Source organism: Thunnus albacares, chromosome 23 (assembly GCF_914725855.1).
Source record: "Thunnus albacares chromosome 23, fThuAlb1.1, whole genome shotgun sequence".
NCBI lineage: Eukaryota > Metazoa > Chordata > Actinopteri > Scombriformes > Scombridae > Thunnus > Thunnus albacares.
Window position 1 is genome coordinate 11,557,896 of NC_058128.1, and position 19,865 is coordinate 11,577,760.

Genomic DNA, 19,865 nt, shown 5'->3' on the forward strand with positions numbered 1-19,865 from the left:
TTGAGTATTAACACACATGGGGACACAGACACACACACACAGAACGCTTTGAGACAAACAACTGCCACAGATTTCCCTTGGAGATTTACCATAGGTCATCTCAACAGCTGCTTATCCCCTCAGCCAATCAAACAAGAGCACGGAGCAAGAACCAAGCATAAATTCATGCCAATTAAAGAACCTAAAATGAATCCACGCAATCAAGCTTCCCCTGGCCTTTTTTCTTGTTACTTCTTTCTGACAGATTGAATGCCATCCATCACATCACTCAATGCCAGTTCCTCTAGTGATTATTTTCTTGTAAGAGAAGGTGAATTAAATTGGGGCTTTAACAAAAGTGCTATGTGGAGAACAAATCAAGGATGGACACATCTTGGTGACAGTGGATGGAAAATAAAAGCCTGAGGCTATGTCAGCATCAGAAGACAAAACTAACAACCCTGAGGTCACCATGAAAACATCAATTTGCCTCTCTTCTTACAGTAGCCATGGTAAATCTACTTGAGTCTAAAAGCACAAAATAATACCATGCCTCACAGTTGGCTCAATTTGTAGTTTTTGCTCACAGAGGGATTCATCTATTATTCGATTGGACTGAAAGAAATATTGAAAAAGGCTTTGCTTTGATGTCCAATTTCCTGACACTGATTATTAACATTTGATTTGTTTTTTATAGTTGTTACTGTTTAAAGCTTTTTTGTCATTTGATCTTTAGAGATTTAATATTTCAATATATTTCAGTTTTGTAATGCAGTACAGGCAAATCAGACATCTGCCACAAACTTTAAGGTGCTATACTGGACATGTATATTAGTGGTCTAGGTATATTTCCATTAACACTATTGCTCATATCTGACCTGCAGCACTGTCTGGATCTTGGCAGAGACGTCGGCCTGCTCGTAGAGCTTGATGCCCTCTTCATGAGCCCCGCCCGGGCACTGCACCGCAATCTTCTGCAGATGGGCCAACACCACACTGTGAGCCTGGGCCACTGCCTTGAACTTATCAAACAAAAGCTCCAGCAGTTCCAACAGCAGCCTGCAGAGGGAGCCAGAGAGAGCAAAAAAGGGAGGGAGAAAATGAGACACAAGAGGGATGGAGTAGCAAAAGAGTGGGGAGTGAAGTCATGGAGAAGAGAGGGAAAGAGAGGGAAGTAAAGTGAGTCATAGTATTATTTAATAAAAAAAAATAAAACAAGACAAATATGATACATTTTCCAATTCTGAAAAAAAAAACCTCTAAAATGCAACATTTATTTTGTACACAATCTAATAAAGAAGCTAAGAAACACATCCAGCACTACATTCACTGTGTAATTTATTAAATAAGAAAACAGACTAGCCCTACAGTAAATCACTTGACTTATAAGGGGGGCAGAGAGCCACCAAGTGATTCTGCTTCTGTTTGAATATTAGAAAGAAGGTTAACAGCATGGAGAGAATGATGGTGCAAGGGACACCATTTAACAGATTGTTTTTGCTATTCCAGCAATGACCATAAAAAATTGTCACAGCCAAATGTATTGCCAAATTAAGAGACTACTTTCTGCAGTCATGCAGGTTTGCCTGATCTTAAAATTCATGGTGTCATCATTGTGTGTTTTTTTTTTAAAGAATCCATAAAAACATCTAAGAAAAACTGATGCCTCTGAAAATGTAATGCATCATGGTAAACAGCATGAACTTGTGTGAAAAGTACTGTACTTATAAACTACCTGAAATTAATGTAAAGATCACTGTGCATCCACAGCTTGTCATTACCTTCTGCTCCACTAAAAGAGTTTGAAGAGTTTACCTCTTCACTGCCACTATTAAAAAAATCTCTGTACACAGACAGATTCTTCTGCATCTACATGATGAAATTATTCCTATTATACTTGAATTTATCTACTTAATAAACAAATCTGCAATAGATACATCTGACCAATGAAGTCATTGGTCTAAGCTAAAGAAAAGCTAAAGCTGTCCAAAACAAAATGAGGGAAATAAAACATAGGAACAACAGATAAATTAACCCCAAAATACTGAGTACCTTTCACATTACTAATTAGGTATTGCAGTTCCCTGTTTTCATTCATATATTCCTATTCAGCATGCACTCACAGCTATTTTACCTGCAGTAATAACCCAGCACCTGGGCTAGCTATTGAAAAAGGAGTGAGCTGCCCAACCTGGACTCAAATGAACAGCTAGTCTCATTAGTTCTAAATGGCTCTGGCTGAAGAAGAGAGCACAGCCAAAACCAAACTGACCTTCCACTTGATCTGAGTGCTACATTCTGGATTGGAAGCTCACAGTAGCCTCATCTACACTAATGCTTTCATACAGACTTTGCTATACCTGCTTTCTGCACAAGGACATTGCTTTCAAAGTAAAGAGGGAACACAGGTTACATTAGTTGAGTTTGAATGAGTACCCAGTGCACCCATGCTAGTGAGTACCCACTTTATTTTAGTGGAGGTGTAAGAGTTAATATAAATATATTCACACTGTTTGTCTAACACAGATATTTTAATACTCTCCTCTGGCATTTTAATTGGTATTTATTCAATTATTAGTAGGTAAAACATTTTTTTTCTAGGTGACTACAGCTTATATTTACAAATATTGGCAGGTTGAACTCAGCTGGTGGACCTGGATCTATAGAAATCTTTCCTTACTGGGCCACTGACTGGTTTTCATGGATTTATAAAGACACTAGCTGTGTTGTACTTGCAAATGGTTGCATTTCTCATCTTACACTCTTAAATATACAGTAGAAATGAAAATGTTCAAAGTCTTGAACATTCATATGCTGCCCAGAGACTGTGTTAAGGTTCCCTCCTCTGAGACCCATATCCTACCCAGTTTAGGGTCTGATCTAACTGACTCTTTCCTGCACCCTCCCAATCAGCTTTTCTGCTGACTAAATTAAAAACTCTAAGGCAAGTTGGGTCCAAAAGTATTGCATAATACCAAAAAAAGCAATTTGCACTTGCCTGTAGTACATCTAACCAGAATAAAAGTTTAGGTTCCAAAGCAGAAAACCTGTAATTGCTCAAAAATAAACTATTTCTATTATGTATTTTCAAAAAGCACCTGAGCCTATATCGCATTAAAGACAAATGAATACAAATTATCACCTATTTTAATACTGCAAGAAAATAAAGCATGGTCAAAGTTTTGGGAGGTGGCCATGGTTTCCTGGGAAGGTAAAAGGATAATGTAGAGGCAAGATGGATGTTTCACTAGAGGGCATTTTGGTTGGCTGTCTGTCAGTACACTGGCAGTAGCAGCGAGTAAATGTTATTAATGGAGAGGAAAGCAGGCACAAATCACTATGAGCTATAACTCAGTGAATGGAAGATGTTCATGAGACGTAGGGAGTAGCTGTGAAATTCCAGCGAGTGAGGGAATCTCTCTCTCTCTCTCTCTCTGTCTCATATATTAACATGAAGGACTGGCAAAAAAGGATACATAGTGAACACTAATCTTCAGAAATGGAAAAGAATAAATAATGTATGATCATGTATGCACTGTACGCATGCATTCAGATGGACACGCAAAATGTATGGGTCTGACCTTTTCACCTCTTCTTTTTGTGCAATCTCAAAGTGCACTCCAACCCCCCCCCCCCCCCCCCCCCCCATCTCACCCCATACACACATACACACACACCCATAGACAGACACACACAGACAAAGTGTAAACAGCCCAGTGCTCCTCATTATCTCCCAGCGGAGGCCATCCTAATCCATACTGTCTGTTCTTTGAGGCCTCACTTCTCATTTCCCCCCAGGATCGAAGCAGACACACACATGGCTGATGAACTGTCTGGAGAGACAGCAGGGAGTACACACGTGGATGTTCAGTCCCTGACTAACTGACCGACAGTATTTCTGTGTGTGTGTTTCATTTTGGGAGCATGATAGTGTCCACATTAGATTAGCATTAGGTTCCTTGTCAGTCACAGATAATTTGATTACACAGGGCTCTACAGAGTGTTTAAAGAACCCTTCTGAAATACTAGGAGTGCCAGGTCATCGTTCTCCTGTCATACACAAGTGGACATACAGTAGAAACACATCCATACAAATTTGTTCCTCAGACTTTCCCAGTGACCACTTCGAAAACAGGCAAAAAAAAAATACAAAAGAGAATAGCAATGCATCACATGTGATCACTGTCCGTTTCTTGATTTTAAATTGAATTTAAAATACATAATCATTTTATCTGAAAGTTCTTTGGTCATTCAAGCATTTATTCACCTAAAAAAAGACTCTCGTTCTAAGGGATTTAGATTAGATTCAGTCTCCTATGTAGCAAAAACAAAGAAAAAAAGAAATAAGGCTCTGTTTTTGTGATGCAAAATAAAAAGGGGGACTATGAGTTCAATAAGTCTGATTTGATGTAAATTAAACTGAACTACTTGAAGATTAGTGGTGCATGCTAATAACTTTGGCGCAAGGAATGGGAGCCTGCATAGAGTATCTTTGTGAAAGTAAGATCTAGAGAAAAGAGTTGGAAATGAAAATGCACTTCTAGTGTGGGTGATCACAGAGGATGTGAATGGGAACATAAACCTCCAAGAGCAAGCCACAGATCGCCATATATGCTGTAAAGTGCTTAAGTGTTGCCTACTAGTCTGCGGCACTATAAAATATACTGTGCAATATGCAAGACCATTGTTCCCTACAAGTGGTACATTGGCTGGAGTTTCCATAGCAACAAGCCTTGACTTTAAATTGAAGTGAACATAGGCAGAACTAGGTGTGTATGCACCCAAATACAAATACACATACTAACCTCTAAGTGTTCAGATGCAATTCTGTGTTCTGTGACACAACTACAGTGTTAAGCACTCTCACACACACACACACACACACACACACACACACACACAGGCAAACTTAAAACAATCTGTAAGGAGTGGAGCTGAAATGAGCTACAAGGTGGCCTATTACATTGAGGTCAGATGAGATTTAGCAGGCAACAGGAGGAAGGCAGGAAGGAGACGAGGCCGGAGAGAACATCCCTGACAGAAAACAAGACGTTCCTCTTAAATGGTTCAGGATCAGTGGACTGAGACCTGTGCTTCTCGAGTCTGCTCACTGTATGTGTGTGTCTGCAGGAGATGACGTGACTGCTTTTAAAATGTAGCAGTGCTCTATGGCAGGTGTGAAATTGTTTGTGTGTGTATGGGTGTGTTTAACCATGACTTGTCTAGGTTTAAAGCAGCAGAGTATCTGTTTTCATGGTCTGAGGCAGGTGTGTCTGCAGTGCTAGCCTTTACTGTGTTTCATACCTTGTTGACTGTCTGACTATGAAGACCCTGGGACTGCATACAAAACATGTTTGTCTACTGCCTTTACTGTCAACTCTAAATATACCTAAAAGACCAACTGCATGCAACACCAAATATGACTGGTAACTAATCCAAGCTACATTAGCACTTATAACCAGCTGTACTGTATTAGTAAGAATGAAGAGGGTAGATAAATTCCTATCAAGAAATGTTAAGTTAATACACAGAAGTGGAGAGTTGCCACCTTGTACTTTACTTACACTAAGGAATTTATTCCAATGACTTTCTGACATCATTGTTTGCTACCATTGACAGGCTACGGTAACAAACCCTTCTGTGTCAGTAGCCTCTGAACTTCTATCCACCAAGGCCTGAAATGAATTTGCCTCCTTCACTGACAAATTTCAGAAAATTAGACAAGCAGTCAGTGCCTCCATACCAGGTACAGGAAATGCATTGTCCCTCTGTCCACTTAAAATCAGTTCAAATACCATGACACTATTTTATCTGGTCAACCATAAAAACATTGAGTACATTATACAATATCTGATATCCTCCTCCTGCTGCCTTGATATTCAGCCAACGGGCTTTTTTAAAAAATGTGTCAAATTACATGGCCTCAGATTACCTACAAATTGTCAACACATCTCTTCTCTCAGGTTTCTTCCCACAGGACCTGTAAAACCACTGTCATCAAAACAGAACAATCTAGACACCTCACTAATGAACAATTATTGGTCCATATCAAACCTCCTCTTTTTAAGTAAAAACATTAACTAAACAACTGTTTTGATGTCCTCCAGTCAGGATTTCAACGACACCACAGCACTGAGACAGCTCTTGTTAAGATCTTCAATGACATCCACTTAAACACAGACAGTGGCAGAATTTTAGTCTCATATTACTGAAACTCAGTGCTGCATTCCACACAGTCGATCACAACATATTACTAGACCAACTGGAAAACTGGGACTTTCTGACACAGTACTAAACTGGTATGAATCCTACTTAAAGGACAGGGACTACTTTGTGTCTATAGGTAATTAAACATCTGAGCGGACAAAAATGACCTGTGGAGTTCCCCAGGGTCCCATTCTGGGGCCTCTTCTGTTCGACATCTACATACTCCCACTGGTTCAGATTATGGAAAACAACAAAATACGTTACTATAATTATGCAAACAAACACAAATTTACATAATCATACCACCAGGGGACTATGATCCAATACAAGCACTGAGTAAGTGCACTGAACAAATCAATGATTGGATGTGCCAAAATTTTCTTCTTCAGCACTTAGCTACAATTGGGAATGTTAAAAACCACAAAACAAGCCAGAAATCTTGGTGTAGTCATTGACTCAGGCCTGAATTCAACACACACATCAAGACAGTTACAAAGTCAGACAACTATCACCTTAAGAACATATCAAGGATTAAAGGCCTTATGTCTCTGCAGGATTCTGAAAAACTTGCCCGTGCATTTATCTTCAACAGACACAGCGACAGTGTCTTTACAGGTCTCTTTAAGAAATCAATCAGACAGCTGCAGTTGATTCAGAATGCTGATGCTCGAGTCCTCACCAAGTCCAAGAAAGTGGATCACATCAGTCCAGTTCTCAGATCTTTACGCTGGCTTCCTGTCTGTCAAAGAATTGATTTCAAAATACTACTGTTGGTTTATAAAGCATTGAATGGTGTAGGGCCAAATTACATTTCTTCTGCTACACTATGAACCATCCAGACCTTTCAGGTCGTGTGGGACAGATCAAAACTAAACATGGAGAAGCAGCATTCAGTTAAGCACCATATATCTGGAACAAACCTCTTTCTTTTAAATCTAGGCTGAAGACTTTTCTGTTTGCCACTGCCTTTAATTAAATCAAACTCGAGGCTTTTGATTCATTTCTTGCACTGCAATTATTGTATTTTATACCTGTCTTATTCTATTTTAGCTTATTTTTATTTTCTATTCTCTTAAGTCTTTAATAACTATTTTTCATTGTATTTAAATGTCCTTTTATAGTGTGTTTCTTTTGTACAATGTCTTAATGCTTTAAATGTTTTATGTAAAGCACTTTGAATTGCCTTGTTGTTGAAATGTGCTATACAAATAAACCTGCCTTGCCTTGCCAAATGGGAATAATGTAGAAGAAGAATAAAGCAAACAGGCTGCTTTAATAAAACTCTTTCGCACAGATACAATACTGAGGGGAACTGTAAGTGACAGCTTTATTACAGTCTTTTTCAGTGGTAACAACAGTAGCTAGCCACATGATACTGTTGAAACATTGCTAATGCTACTTATTATTCTCTATCAGGCCCACATAATCATTTCAAAAAGAAGGTTTTCATCTTTATAGAAAATTGCTTATAGTTTCCTCTTCATGACCATCTACTTACCCCCTGTCTCTCTTCATCTACAATTTATTATAATTTTCTAGTTTCTCCATCATGCTACTGATCTGCACCAATCCTCACTCCTCAGTGGATTGTTTTCTTCTCAGGGAGCCATGTTATGTTAACATAATACCTTCCTCTTTCAATGTGCCTTTCTTATCCTCCCCGTCTCCTTATTGTACCTTGGCTGGCTCTCCTGAGCCAGGTTCTCTCCTCTCTGGTAAGCGTGGTCTGCAATTTGAGTGGTAGACCTCTTAACAATCTGTTTCAGCTCAGGTTCCAGTCGCTCCATTATGGCTTTAATGGTCTCTGGGATTTTCTTCAGCTTGGCCAGAGCCTGACGAAAAAGGACAACACAAGCATTTTACTTGAAGCAAAGAGAGACACTGAGATAACAGCACAGAACACAAGTGTTGATATAACATAATTTAGATGTTAAAATTCACAATTAACAGTATGTGTAGTGATCATGTATGCACCTTGATAAGGATACCCATGAACTCAGCACTGTTCTCCTCTGGATCTACTTCAGGGAGGTCAGATTGGTTCAACTCGCGCACATCTTGTTGCAGCTCACGCACTAAAGGGGATGTACACATACACATAGGTTAGCACATACTGTAAGTGCTTAGAAAATATCTACTGGCACAGAGATCTAATGATTTCAGTAATGCACAAATGTACCAAAACGATGATGAAAAAGGGAGACATGGAAAAAATCCATACACTGTTTTGCGTCTTGATTTACTTGCACATTTAAATACCAATTGCTGTCTACATTGTGGTGTTTTGAGACATTGTGCTTTTAAGACATAAAAGACAAAGGCTTTGGAAACATGTCATGTCACCAAGTCAAACAAATCCAATTTAAACTATATATGTAAGCTGTAATATGGCTTACATATATATCTACATTTATAAAATGAGGACTTTGTGTTTTTTTTTTGATATACAATAGAACTTTGGAAGCATTTGCTACCTATTTAGTATCTTTCCCCAAACATAACAGCTACATATATACAAACCTAACAACCAACATTCAACTATAACCTTTTTAATAATGTAACACACTGAACAAATAAATCATAACTTTAACTGTATAATAATAATAATATATTGCATCTGTGTCTTTTAAATGCACAACACCTGAACCTATCCTGTCACCCTCCACCCTTCATGCTCTCTCCATCTGACTTAGCCACATTAGCAGGGAAAATTGAGAGTGGCAGCATCGAGTGATGCTCTAATTTCCATTAGATGGGGCCGCCCAATTCCCCATCAAAGCACGTTAAGAGAGTTAATGTTTATGGCAAGTTAATGGACTTTGGGTGTATTTCCTCTTTTCCCCCATTCCAACTGTAGTTTGCGTAATAATTATGACAATTACTAGCTACAAATGAGGTGCTCTAATGCTATTAAACAAAATGGCAAGCTAGGCCATTGATGAAAGCTGGCTGCTCTGTCGTGACCACAGTTGTTAGCATGACTTTGTATAGGCACTTACCACCTGGCAGTAGCTAATTGCCCATGTTCTCTTTGCATAATGTGGGGAAATCTGCGGTTTAGCTTTTACTTTTAGGCCTACAGGGTGGGTGAATTGAATGGACATTTATTATCAATTAGTGTGAATTTGTACATTTGCATGTGTGTTTGTGCATTTGGAGTCACAGCACACACATACATGCTGATGAGCTGAGCGAACAAAAAGAGGTGGAGTAAAAGATACGTGCATAAGATACATGTGTAAGAGCTAAGAGACACATAGAGACAGAGAAAAACAGAGAAAACTACAAAAGTTGAATGAAACATCCACCGGATGGCATAGAAATGTTGGCCACATCTTAGTTTTCAGGGAAACCTTGCTTGTCGGGAGCCAGCCACATGCTAATGTTGTTAATCTGTCACTGCCACACTAGTAAGGTTGAAGTAAAAATAATATGTCAGGATGCCGAGTGGTATGTACGGTGTATGGTTGCTTGGCATCCGTAGAGCTAAAAACGAAACGGTGAGTCGCTAACTTAGAATGCCAAGAGTGGGTGGTGAAAAAAGTGGCAGGCTTAATATAAAAACTCAGAAACACCAAGGGAGCACCAAGTTATTGCAGGATTAACTTTTTTCATTATCTTCTTGTTTGCGTTCCTCTGTGCTCTGCCTGCAAGGAACGCAGTGCTGACTCTACGCCCCTACAACCAAGAGAGAATTCATACATTCTTGAATACAGTTATAGTCGGCATTATCAGTCCCTGTTAAAGCATTGGTTACCAGTTTGAGCGTAATGAATGCTGCTCCCCTGCTGTGATGACAGAGACGCAGGGTGACTAATGGTACAGATAGGAGGGGGACAAGATGATTATAATGTTAGCAAGGGAAATGTACTGTATATTATGATCATAGTTGAAGATGTTATGACATATACTGCAAGGAAAGAAGTGTGGGTGTCTGCCTGTGTGTGTATGTGCAATGAGGCATCAGTGGTAATTTCGTGTTTTTTAAAAGAGTTTGTATCAGCAGTTCCCGTGTGCATTCGGTGATACTATGTGTGAGTGTATGTGCAAAGGGGGTTGGCAATACACACCCATAATGACATGCAAATGGATGTAAGCCAGAGTGATGCTAATGACTTCATTATCACTAAGAATATCAGCACAGTGAAAATAAAAATTGCAAACTCAAATCCGCAGACTTTGTTATCCAAAGAGACCAACAACAGTGTTGATGGGTTTATCTCTATAGCACTCCTAATGTATGCAATTTTAATGGAGAGCAAACCACACAACTTATGGTTTTTTCATTTAACACCTTCTTAAAATTCCCACTTCTATTTGCTTCTCTTTTCCTTCACTATCATCTCCTCGCCTTCTTTTTGCCAAGCCGCCACCCACATTTTTCTCCATTACTCCCTCTTCCTTCTTTGTCTACTATGATCTCAGGATCGTACCACTGCTGGATCCAGGTGTGCTGAACTGTGATGAATCCAAAAGCTTGCGTGGGGTGGACAGGCTGCTGACATCTAACACAGGCATTGGAGATGCGTCTTTGGTTGTGGAGCTGTGAAGAGACAAAAAAAAAAAAAAATCCAGGGAAGGTGTTTATCAAGATAAAATTTGAAAAAGTATGTTATTAAAAATTATGCTTTCTGTCTCATATTTAACACGATATTGCAACGGCATGAGAGGAATAGGCTCAAATCAACTCAAAAATGCTGGCGAAAACCTTCTTAGACACATACAAAAGTTGAATATGCACTAACAGAAACGTACCCACTAACCTGCCCTTTCTCTAACAAAAACAATCTACTGTTTAAACAAAAAGCCTTGCATCTCTGGGTAGGATTGGTACTGCTTTCCAATGAGCCATTTATCAAGCCTTAAGCCGGAGGTGGAAGCAATCCAGGCCCTTTAAGTTGGGCGGTATAAACACAGTATGCCTGCTAAGTGAGTGGGGTGTATGGAGACTGGCTTGTTGTTAGCAGCGACCCAATACAGGGAGGCCAGGACCTGTCACTGGCTGACCCTCAGTAATAAATCACTGTACCACACCAACACACCGCCGCCATAATTACTGCACCTCACACACAAACATGCACACACACACACGTGGAAAAGTGCAAACAACGCTTAAGATGAATTCCTTACACAACAGCATTAATAGTGTGTTCTAAGCCACTGTGCAGTATTAGCCCTAATAACTTATACGGCCGCATCATGAAACCAAGAAACTGGCTCTTAGGTCACGGACGCATAACTTAAGTTATTCTCCTTGCGGCTGCAAAATCTACTTTATCATTTAACCGAGTCAACTGGCATTGACTCCCAGGTTTGAAAACATGGTTTGAAACCTGGAAAACAAACAACACAATGTGTATACATAACTCTAATATTCTTACAATAGCATCTATTATAACTCCAAGTGCTTGTCTGCTATGTCTGTACGGATTAATTAGCGCCGTTTGCCTCTTTACAGTAAATGATGTGGGGTGTTTTTGTCTGTATCTTTGGAACTTCAGAGCACAAAATGCAAACATAAAGAAGTAGAGCAACAAGTTATGCATGGTCTAATTGTTTTTGTCAGTAATTGGCGTAGTTTCCATACAGTAAATAATTGGCAAGTTGCACTCAGTTGTCCCAGCATTGGAGTAACGTATAATGAAGGCACATCTGTACAGTTTTACTTTTCAAAGAAGAACGCACTTTGAAGGCTACATTTCTGTTGACTATATAATAGGCACACAATAAAGGCTTGTGGTTCCTCGGACCAAACAAACGAGCTAAAAGATTTTTTTTTTTTTTTAAAGTTGTCTCTGACTATCTTGACCTCACTGCGTCTGTGTCTCTCAAACTTGTATATTTACATATTGTATACTAGTGAAAACATTGTATGGAATGAAATCCTACATTTATTCAATGCTTGTTGTGTGGGCTGATGAAAGAATAGCTACTGTTTTGCTAAACTATATGGAACCCTAAAAAAGGAAATTAAATGATATCAAATCCCTAATCCCCACTAAACAGTTTTTGATCATCAGTAGTCCTACTGTGCAAAATGAGTCTTTGCAATTACAGGAGCACTAATAAAACACTAATCTTGAGGTTTTGAAGCATGCACAATCAAGTAAATGAGCAAGCCCTCCCTAATGACTCTGCAAAACTGTTTTCATGTTTTGCAGTTTCTATTCTTGTGAAGACATCTGGATCCCTCCAAGTTTTAACAATATAGTCAAGGAAGCATACATACACCGTTTCAACTGCCACTTACCCTGGAAGGCGAGCAGCATTTTTGTCCTTGTTCTTGTGTCCGAGGCGACTTGTGGACTTGATGTAGAGGTGTCGGTGCAGCTCATCAATGAGCACGAGGTGGATGTTGAGCTTCTTGCTGTGGAGCTCCAGGCGTAGATCACCGAGGCCCTCCACTTGCAGCAGGGGGCCTTCCAAAGACTCTACGGCTGTCACCTGCATATGACAACATACCAGATAATCATCACTTATCCTAGCAATAGTTTGCAAGTTTAATAGTGTCTGGTCAAACCACTAAAGCAGCCAGCCTACCTGTTGTTTCCACTAACAATCTACCAAGACAGCTTAAAACATACTACGTGATTAAATTCTGAATTCTTGATTTTTTTTTTTTTCCTGGCACAGAAAACACATGTTGAGACAGAGCAATAACACAAGATTCTTCACTTCATGACACTTTTTGACATTTCAATGACTTTTACAACAACCAATGCCACACACTACAATAATTTCAAATCAATTCAAAATCAAAATCAATATTTTCCTTTTTCAATATACATATTATTGTGTACAATATAGAAAATATTTCCCACTTAAAACTGAACTGATTACTTCCTCATGTCCTCTAGTCACTCTATTTCTCCAAATTCACTCATTCTCCCTCCCTCCTTCCCTCTTTTCTCAGTTTTCATTAGCAGGAACAGTAGCAGTTGCAGCATGTTTGCAATTAATAAATCTTCATGCCATTTAATAAAATGTGCCAGTTCATATGTATTTGTGTTTACACATGTGCATTCCTGTGTGTATTTCAAGAACACTGATGGCCAGATGATAACACTGTGAAAAATATTTGTATGTCCAGGGCAGGCCAGGAGGGAGTGGGTAGCAGGGGGGGAGGACGCTTGGCGGGGGGGCATGGGTCAAGTGTGTGTTGATGCAAATGAGAGACACATTAGTGACAAGATGAGCTAATGTGCTGCATGATCAGCCCCCTTTTGCTTAATGGATGAACTTGGCATGCCTGCAAAATTTTGTGTGTCTTGGGTGTGTGTGTGTGTGTACACACACCTCTCATAATGTGTCTGTGTATGATTATATGTGTGTGATTATATGACTGTAAATCATTTAATGCCTATGTGTCTGTGTGTGGGGGGGTATCTCATTACCATGGGGCTGGGATGACAGAAGAAGGCTGGTTAACATCATTAGGGGACCAGGCCTGTCAGTGTAATGAGGGATATAAAGTCTCTAGTGAATTTGCTTGGGAGAAAGAGGGATGGAGAGAAGGACAGAAAGAGGAAAGAGAATAGAATAGAATAGAGGAGAGGAGAGGAGAGGAGAGGAGAGAAGAGTGCATGACAGTTTATCACTAAGCTGCGGGCTCCAAGGGGGGTGTCAGCAGTTGTATATGAGTGTACCTGGGCTTTGTGATTCTACGGGAACAATGGAGTGAGAGGAGATATAGAGGAGAGGAGAGGACAGGAGAGGAGAGGAGATATAGAGGAGAGGAGAGGAGAGGAGAGGAGAGGAGAGGAGAGGAGAGGAGAGGAGAGGAGATATAGAGGAGAGGAGAGGAGAGGAGAGGAGAGGAGAGGAGAGGAGAGGAGAGGAGAGGAGAGGAGAGGAGAGGATTTTCTGGAACCAAAGCCAGTCTCGTTTTTAACCAACCCCATGGGGTTTAAGACTGCCATTCAATAGCAGACAGAGAGCATAGTCTGAATCCTAATTGTCAACCCTTAGAGATAAGCCTCACATAAACACACCCAGACACACAGGCAGTGTTACAGAGAGCAAGAGACAGCAGAGGAGAGAGAGAGAGACATGGAGAGGGATGCTAGGAAGTTTATTCCTGGCTACTCTACTCCTGCCACACTGCAAAGCAGAATGATATGAAAGACGTATACTGCTTTGGTCTGTAAGGACAAAATATTTTGTTAAGGAATGCAAAAAAAAAAATCACAAAAAGAAAGAAAGACAGAAGAGGGAGAAATAGAGCAGAAGGAGAGAAGAAGCAACAGAAGGTGCATGTGAAAACCAGGGAGACATTAATCTGACAGATGAGTGCTGTAATGAATGACAGCATGATGGGAATAAACACATCAGGGACTCTGAGAGGAGTGACAACAAGCAGTACGATGTTACAGCAGAGAGCCGCAGAGAGAGTTTGTCTTGGCAACATACAATATATCAGCAAAAAAATGAAGAAAACACTGCAAAAAAGTCAGTCTCTAGAAATCTTATACAAATCTGGATCTCAAATATTGGTTGATAAACATAAACAAAACTCCTATCAGTGGAGCTGATATTATTTCATTTGGCCAGTTCACAGTGCAACTGCAGTTTCTGCTCAAACATTTTTTAACACTCAAGTATCAAAATGAACTTGTGACAAGCAAAGAATTTTTAAAAATGATTTTTGAAAGAAGTTTAAATGATATGGCAGTTAGTGCCTTAACAATGCACCAACTTTTCTCACAGCCTTTATTGAACTTGACATCATCACATTAAAAGCATGGAAGTAAATGTGAAAGGACAGTGGAATTATTAACAAAACAACCAAGTAAGTTATTTCAAGGATGTCATTTTGCTATTTTATAATGTGACCAAATTCCTCTACTTTGGCTTAAGCGTGGGTTATTTAAAGTGGACTCTACATTACTTATTCATGGACTGCACAAATATCACACCAAAACGAAAGGTAGAAAGAAGGCACGCAACAGCATTTCAATATGTAGAGGCATATAAAATGTTCTTTAAAGTGTAATTTTTACATATTAATGAAACTGCACCGCCGCAATCAAGTTAAGCGCATTTAAAGTTTGCGAGAACGCGGCGAAGCGTCCGACTGACTTTGAACTTTCCACAACCTTTTAAAACACACTGAACAGACTGAGCACAGGTTGAATGAAGTTCCACTTCTCTCCACCCCCACAAAGAGGATTTTTCATGGTCCTTTGGGCACACCGTCATCCCTCTTTTTTCCTCCTCCTCAGATAACCCCATTCTAGCAAACTAATTATTACTAAAGTCTGAAGGAAGATGTGTGGGAGTGACAGAGGAAGAGAGAGTGGAAAGGGAAGGAAAGGAAAGGAACAGAGAGATCACACAGCCTGGTCGTTTAGTCCTCAATGCCGTCCTCAAGCTCCCCTGCCGCGCATATTGCAAAACACACATCAAAAGAACAAGAATACACGCATACATACACACCTGCAGCGCCCTCAAAGTATTAAGATGATGTTTGCTTGAAGTAAAAGAGTTTCACCCACTGAACTGTTCAAGGCTAAAAAGGGAGTCTTTAAAGGGATGAGAGGAGCCAAGAAATCAATCTGAGCAGCAACACGGCACATAAATATTGGTGTTTATGTACGTGCACTGTTCACACCGTGAGTCTCAAAAGCATCCTATCAGTAATGCCACATGCATTTACATATGCCAATAGGTTTTCCCACAACTTCAAAAACACGCAACAATCTGTTCCTTTTTCCATTTCTCACTTTTTTCACATTGCTTACCATCCAACCCAAAACATACTGTATTTGCAAGAGCAAATCTGTCAGGCAATCTTTTTTTTTTTTTTTTTTCTTTTTACTCCCTGTCTCTGTCTCGCTCTTTATGGAACCAAAATGCTGCTCAGTTCACATACAGTACACTTACACATTACAACCACAGCTCTGCCTATCGCTTCACTCACCAGCATATCAGTGGCATGAAGGTAGTGCTTGCTCGCCATATAGGCTTCCAGCCTTTGAGGCACTTGCTTGATGCTTTCAATTTCATCCAGGAGCTGGAGGACATGTTTGTGCTCGATGCCTTCTATCCACAGCTTCCTCAGCTCGTCCCTTTTGCAGTGGAGCAGCATCTTACAAGACAGGAGGTTCTCCTTCACCTGAAGGAAACAGAGAGTTGAAATCATAAAAAAAAGTTTTAGCTACAGTAGTACTTCTAAACAAAAGTTTTTTGGAAGTGTAGATCAAGCTATTACTGCAAATTCTGAAAAGTACATGTGTAATAAAAGCTAAATTATAAAACAAAGTATATGTAAAGCGTGATATATATTTAGAGATTAAGGGATACTTCTGGGATAGATCATTTTGTGAAGTAAATTCTGACTGAACTATCTGTCTGACAGGACAGCTAAGTAACCTAACAACATAGCTTAGCTGTTCCGAAATCATTGGTATCTCATCGCTTCTCCTGACATATTGTTTAAATAATCTTTTAATTCTTAGTGATACTAAGAAAAACATGCAGAAAACTAACTGAAAACTAGTGCTGTAAAGATCGATCTGTGACAGATATACACCTTTAAGGTTGACCCTTCTTTTCTGTAACTAGGGCTCACTTTCATCAAAAAAGCAACATTTTCAGTGATACAGACCAATGGAAAAGAGTTCTACAGGTTACACACTGCATAACATTCATAATATCAACTTAGATACACCTCAAGAGAAAATAATATTGAATCAGTGTGGGGAATCTCTGAAAAGCAAGTGAAATATGGATAGGAAATAAGTGATGTTATCCCTTTCTGAAAAGTTTGCTGGTATCGGACACACCAGAGGCAAAAATGTATTTGGGTTATGTTTGTGCTTTAGTACACAGGTTTAAGGCCCTGCACACCTACACAGGTGTTTTCTCTTTTCATTAGATCTTAGGTTGAAGTTGGGCAGAAGTTTAAGCAGAAAGAAAGTTACAGAAACACATATTTGTAAAATACAGTAGGTCTTTTTCGAGACATTTTGACATGTCACAATTGGAAAAGCACCAGTAAGCTGTAAGCTGGCTTACTGTCACTGCCGTGGCTTACTTGGACACTTGAATGGAACAGAGCCATTGTTAATAGTATTAGTAACACCTGTGCTTTGCCTCCCACGACAAGTCAAAATGTCTACTATGGAATGTGGAATGATGATGAAGTGATGAAGTAAAACCCGTTAATTTGATCATCATTTAATGACATATTTGGGCCAATACACCTTGGGTAAATTACAGTTTTATCCTGCTAATAAAAAGCATTAGAACAATGGATGCCTTTGTTACCAAATATACACTGGCATGTATAAGTCGGGGACCAAGGGGCTGACCTAAACATTTTGAATTATTTTAACAAGTGTGATAAAGAAAATTATGTCCAGGGGTCTCAGGATTCGGACTTGAGCTGACGATTGATAAGTAGACAGTTTTCTTCTTGGGTGAACAGGATTTGTGTTAATTAAGTCAGTCTTTCAGTCTTGGGGAATAAAAAAGCCTTAAAACTGAGATAAGAAAGCCTTTTAATAAATGAGGAGACCAATGAAAATTACTTTAAAAAAAAAAAAGCTTCTTTGTTTTGTTTTTAATTACACAGCTTAGAATCACTGCTCTGAAATCAATCTGAAACAATATAAACAGGAATTCTGGTAATGGGTTTCACTCCCCTCTATACTAATTTAGTCCAGTGTCCATTTTTGTATAAATATCTCTCCTTTTTACCTGTTTGATCTTGTTGCGGGAGCTGGTGATGCGCTCAGTGATGCTCTGGTAGGTCCTGATGGCAGTGGTGAGTTCAGCATAATGCTGAACTATCAGTTCATCTAGGTCCCTGTCACATGTCTCAAAGGCCTCTTCCAGACGCCCCTTCTCTGTCTCCCTATCCTGCACATCATCACTGCTGGACAAAGTTCTGGATTGAGAGAGAGGGGTGGAGAACATAGTAAGTATAATGGTTTCATCTCAATAACTAACTCCACATCTGGAATCTGAATTGAAGCACCATAATAATAAAAATAAAACTTTATTTATACAGCCCTCTTCAAAACTAAGTTACAAAGTGTTTTACATGTATGAACCAGGATTAAAACAATTCAGGACTAACATGAGGCAAATAAACTTGACAATAACAATAATACAAAATGGAAAAATTGAATAAAACAATAATAACAATATATTATACTACAAAGTGAAAACATATAAGCCATGTTGAAAATAATTATAATAATAAATAATTCAGATTAACTTTTAAATACATTTTTGCACAGAAGGAGGACTGTGGATTTTGGCCCTCATCACTTACATTGTAAGTGCATTATGTGGAGATTTTCCAGTAGCCAGTATGAACAGGAGAAATGACTACAGCAAGAAAAACTTATTTCAATGTTCACTAGGGCACCTGACTGTTGTTTTAAGACAGACTTGAAAAATTGTGGACCTGTCCTTTAAAACATTTCATGACTGCCAAAATATGTTGGAAATAAGCATAAAGCACAAAGCAATTAAATACAGCACACGTTAGAAGAAGAAAGGCAGGGGAATGACAGTAACAGTGAAAGATTATGCCAGCACACACCTATAGGCAGCATGGCAACATGAACAAGTATATCCATGCTGTAACAAATGGATCTAACAGCAGCAACAACAACATGAGTAGGGGTATTGTCAAGAACAGAATCTTTACACACATTAGGCAGAAGATACTCATTTGATATTCCTAAATAAAGACTAAATGATTCATGCAAATTACACACCTTACTTACAAGTTGAGGACTGTTTGGGACAATTGACAATTACCCCTGGACATTCCTGAAGTCCACTGTGGGAACCCTTTCAATGTTTTCCATCATTTTAATGTATATTTTCCTTTCCTCAGTGAGGAGGAGGCTAATGCTTTGAGACACTTAATTACGGATATCAAAACCATTATGATCACTGCCGCAATCTTTTAAAGATTTGAGACTGTTCGGTGAAGATTACATCTGAGGCATTGCAGTCCTATAAAGTAGCTACACACTAAGTCAAACTTTAAAAATACCCGACAAGTCGTTTCACAACAATTAAGCTAAATGTTTTAGGACAACAGTAACGTTTGTGAGTAGCACATACTCAGTTGTAGCCCTTTTCTTCTGTTTCAGGAAGAAAATATAACTGCTGTCATGATTAAGCGACATATACTATCGTAAATAAAATAAGAAATGCGCGTTATGTTGCGTATTGTGCGTATTTTGTGTAATTATCAACACAGGAAGGATGTTGCTAACATGTAGCTTTAGCTTTAGCTGTCAATATGAATGAGATAACACAGTCCAGGAGCTGTCGGAAGCGTTACCGCCGCCGTTAACTGGATATAAAGAATGTGACAAACCTTACCTTATGACAGAAATGAGAAGACCAGAGGGGTCTTTGTTTTTGTTAACAGCATTCCTGTATCTTCCTGTATCAGCTGCCATTTTTCCAGCTGCGGCACCCAAACAGGAAGACAGAAGCGCGAGGTTAGTAGGAATTGTGGGAGTTGTAGTTTGAAACGTGGAAAGAAGGGTCTTTCACTAGTGGTGCACCTTTTCCCTGGAAAACAAAAAGGTTGGTGGATAAATTGGCCAAATGTCTGTTTGGTTTATCTATAACAATGGGAATAGGTATTCTGCATCAGTGCTTCATATTTCAGAGGATTCAGGGTTTTAATCAGTAATTGAGCTCTT

At 39.2% G+C, this 19,865-nt stretch overlaps 1 protein-coding gene across 2 annotated transcripts in view; it reads right to left on the reverse strand.

Moving 5' to 3' along the window:
* exoc4 (exocyst complex component 4) overlaps positions 1-19,655 on the reverse strand; it is a 129,133-nt gene extending 109,478 nt beyond the window's left edge. For both annotated transcript variants that reach the window (XM_044343044.1, XM_044343043.1), the window contains exons 1-8: positions 19,537-19,655; positions 17,887-18,076; positions 16,106-16,300; positions 12,437-12,630; positions 10,620-10,729; positions 8,161-8,261; positions 7,864-8,018; positions 858-1,038 (exon numbers count right to left, since the gene is read on the reverse strand). In XM_044343044.1, the coding sequence (XP_044198979.1) occupies positions 858-1,038; positions 7,864-8,018; positions 8,161-8,261; positions 10,620-10,729; positions 12,437-12,630; positions 16,106-16,300; positions 17,887-18,076; positions 19,537-19,616 (1,206 nt within the window). In that variant the 5' untranslated portion in view covers positions 19,617-19,655. The remainder of the gene's footprint in view (positions 1-857; positions 1,039-7,863; positions 8,019-8,160; positions 8,262-10,619; positions 10,730-12,436; positions 12,631-16,105; positions 16,301-17,886; positions 18,077-19,536) is intronic.
* Positions 19,656-19,865: the final 210 nt, after the last annotated feature.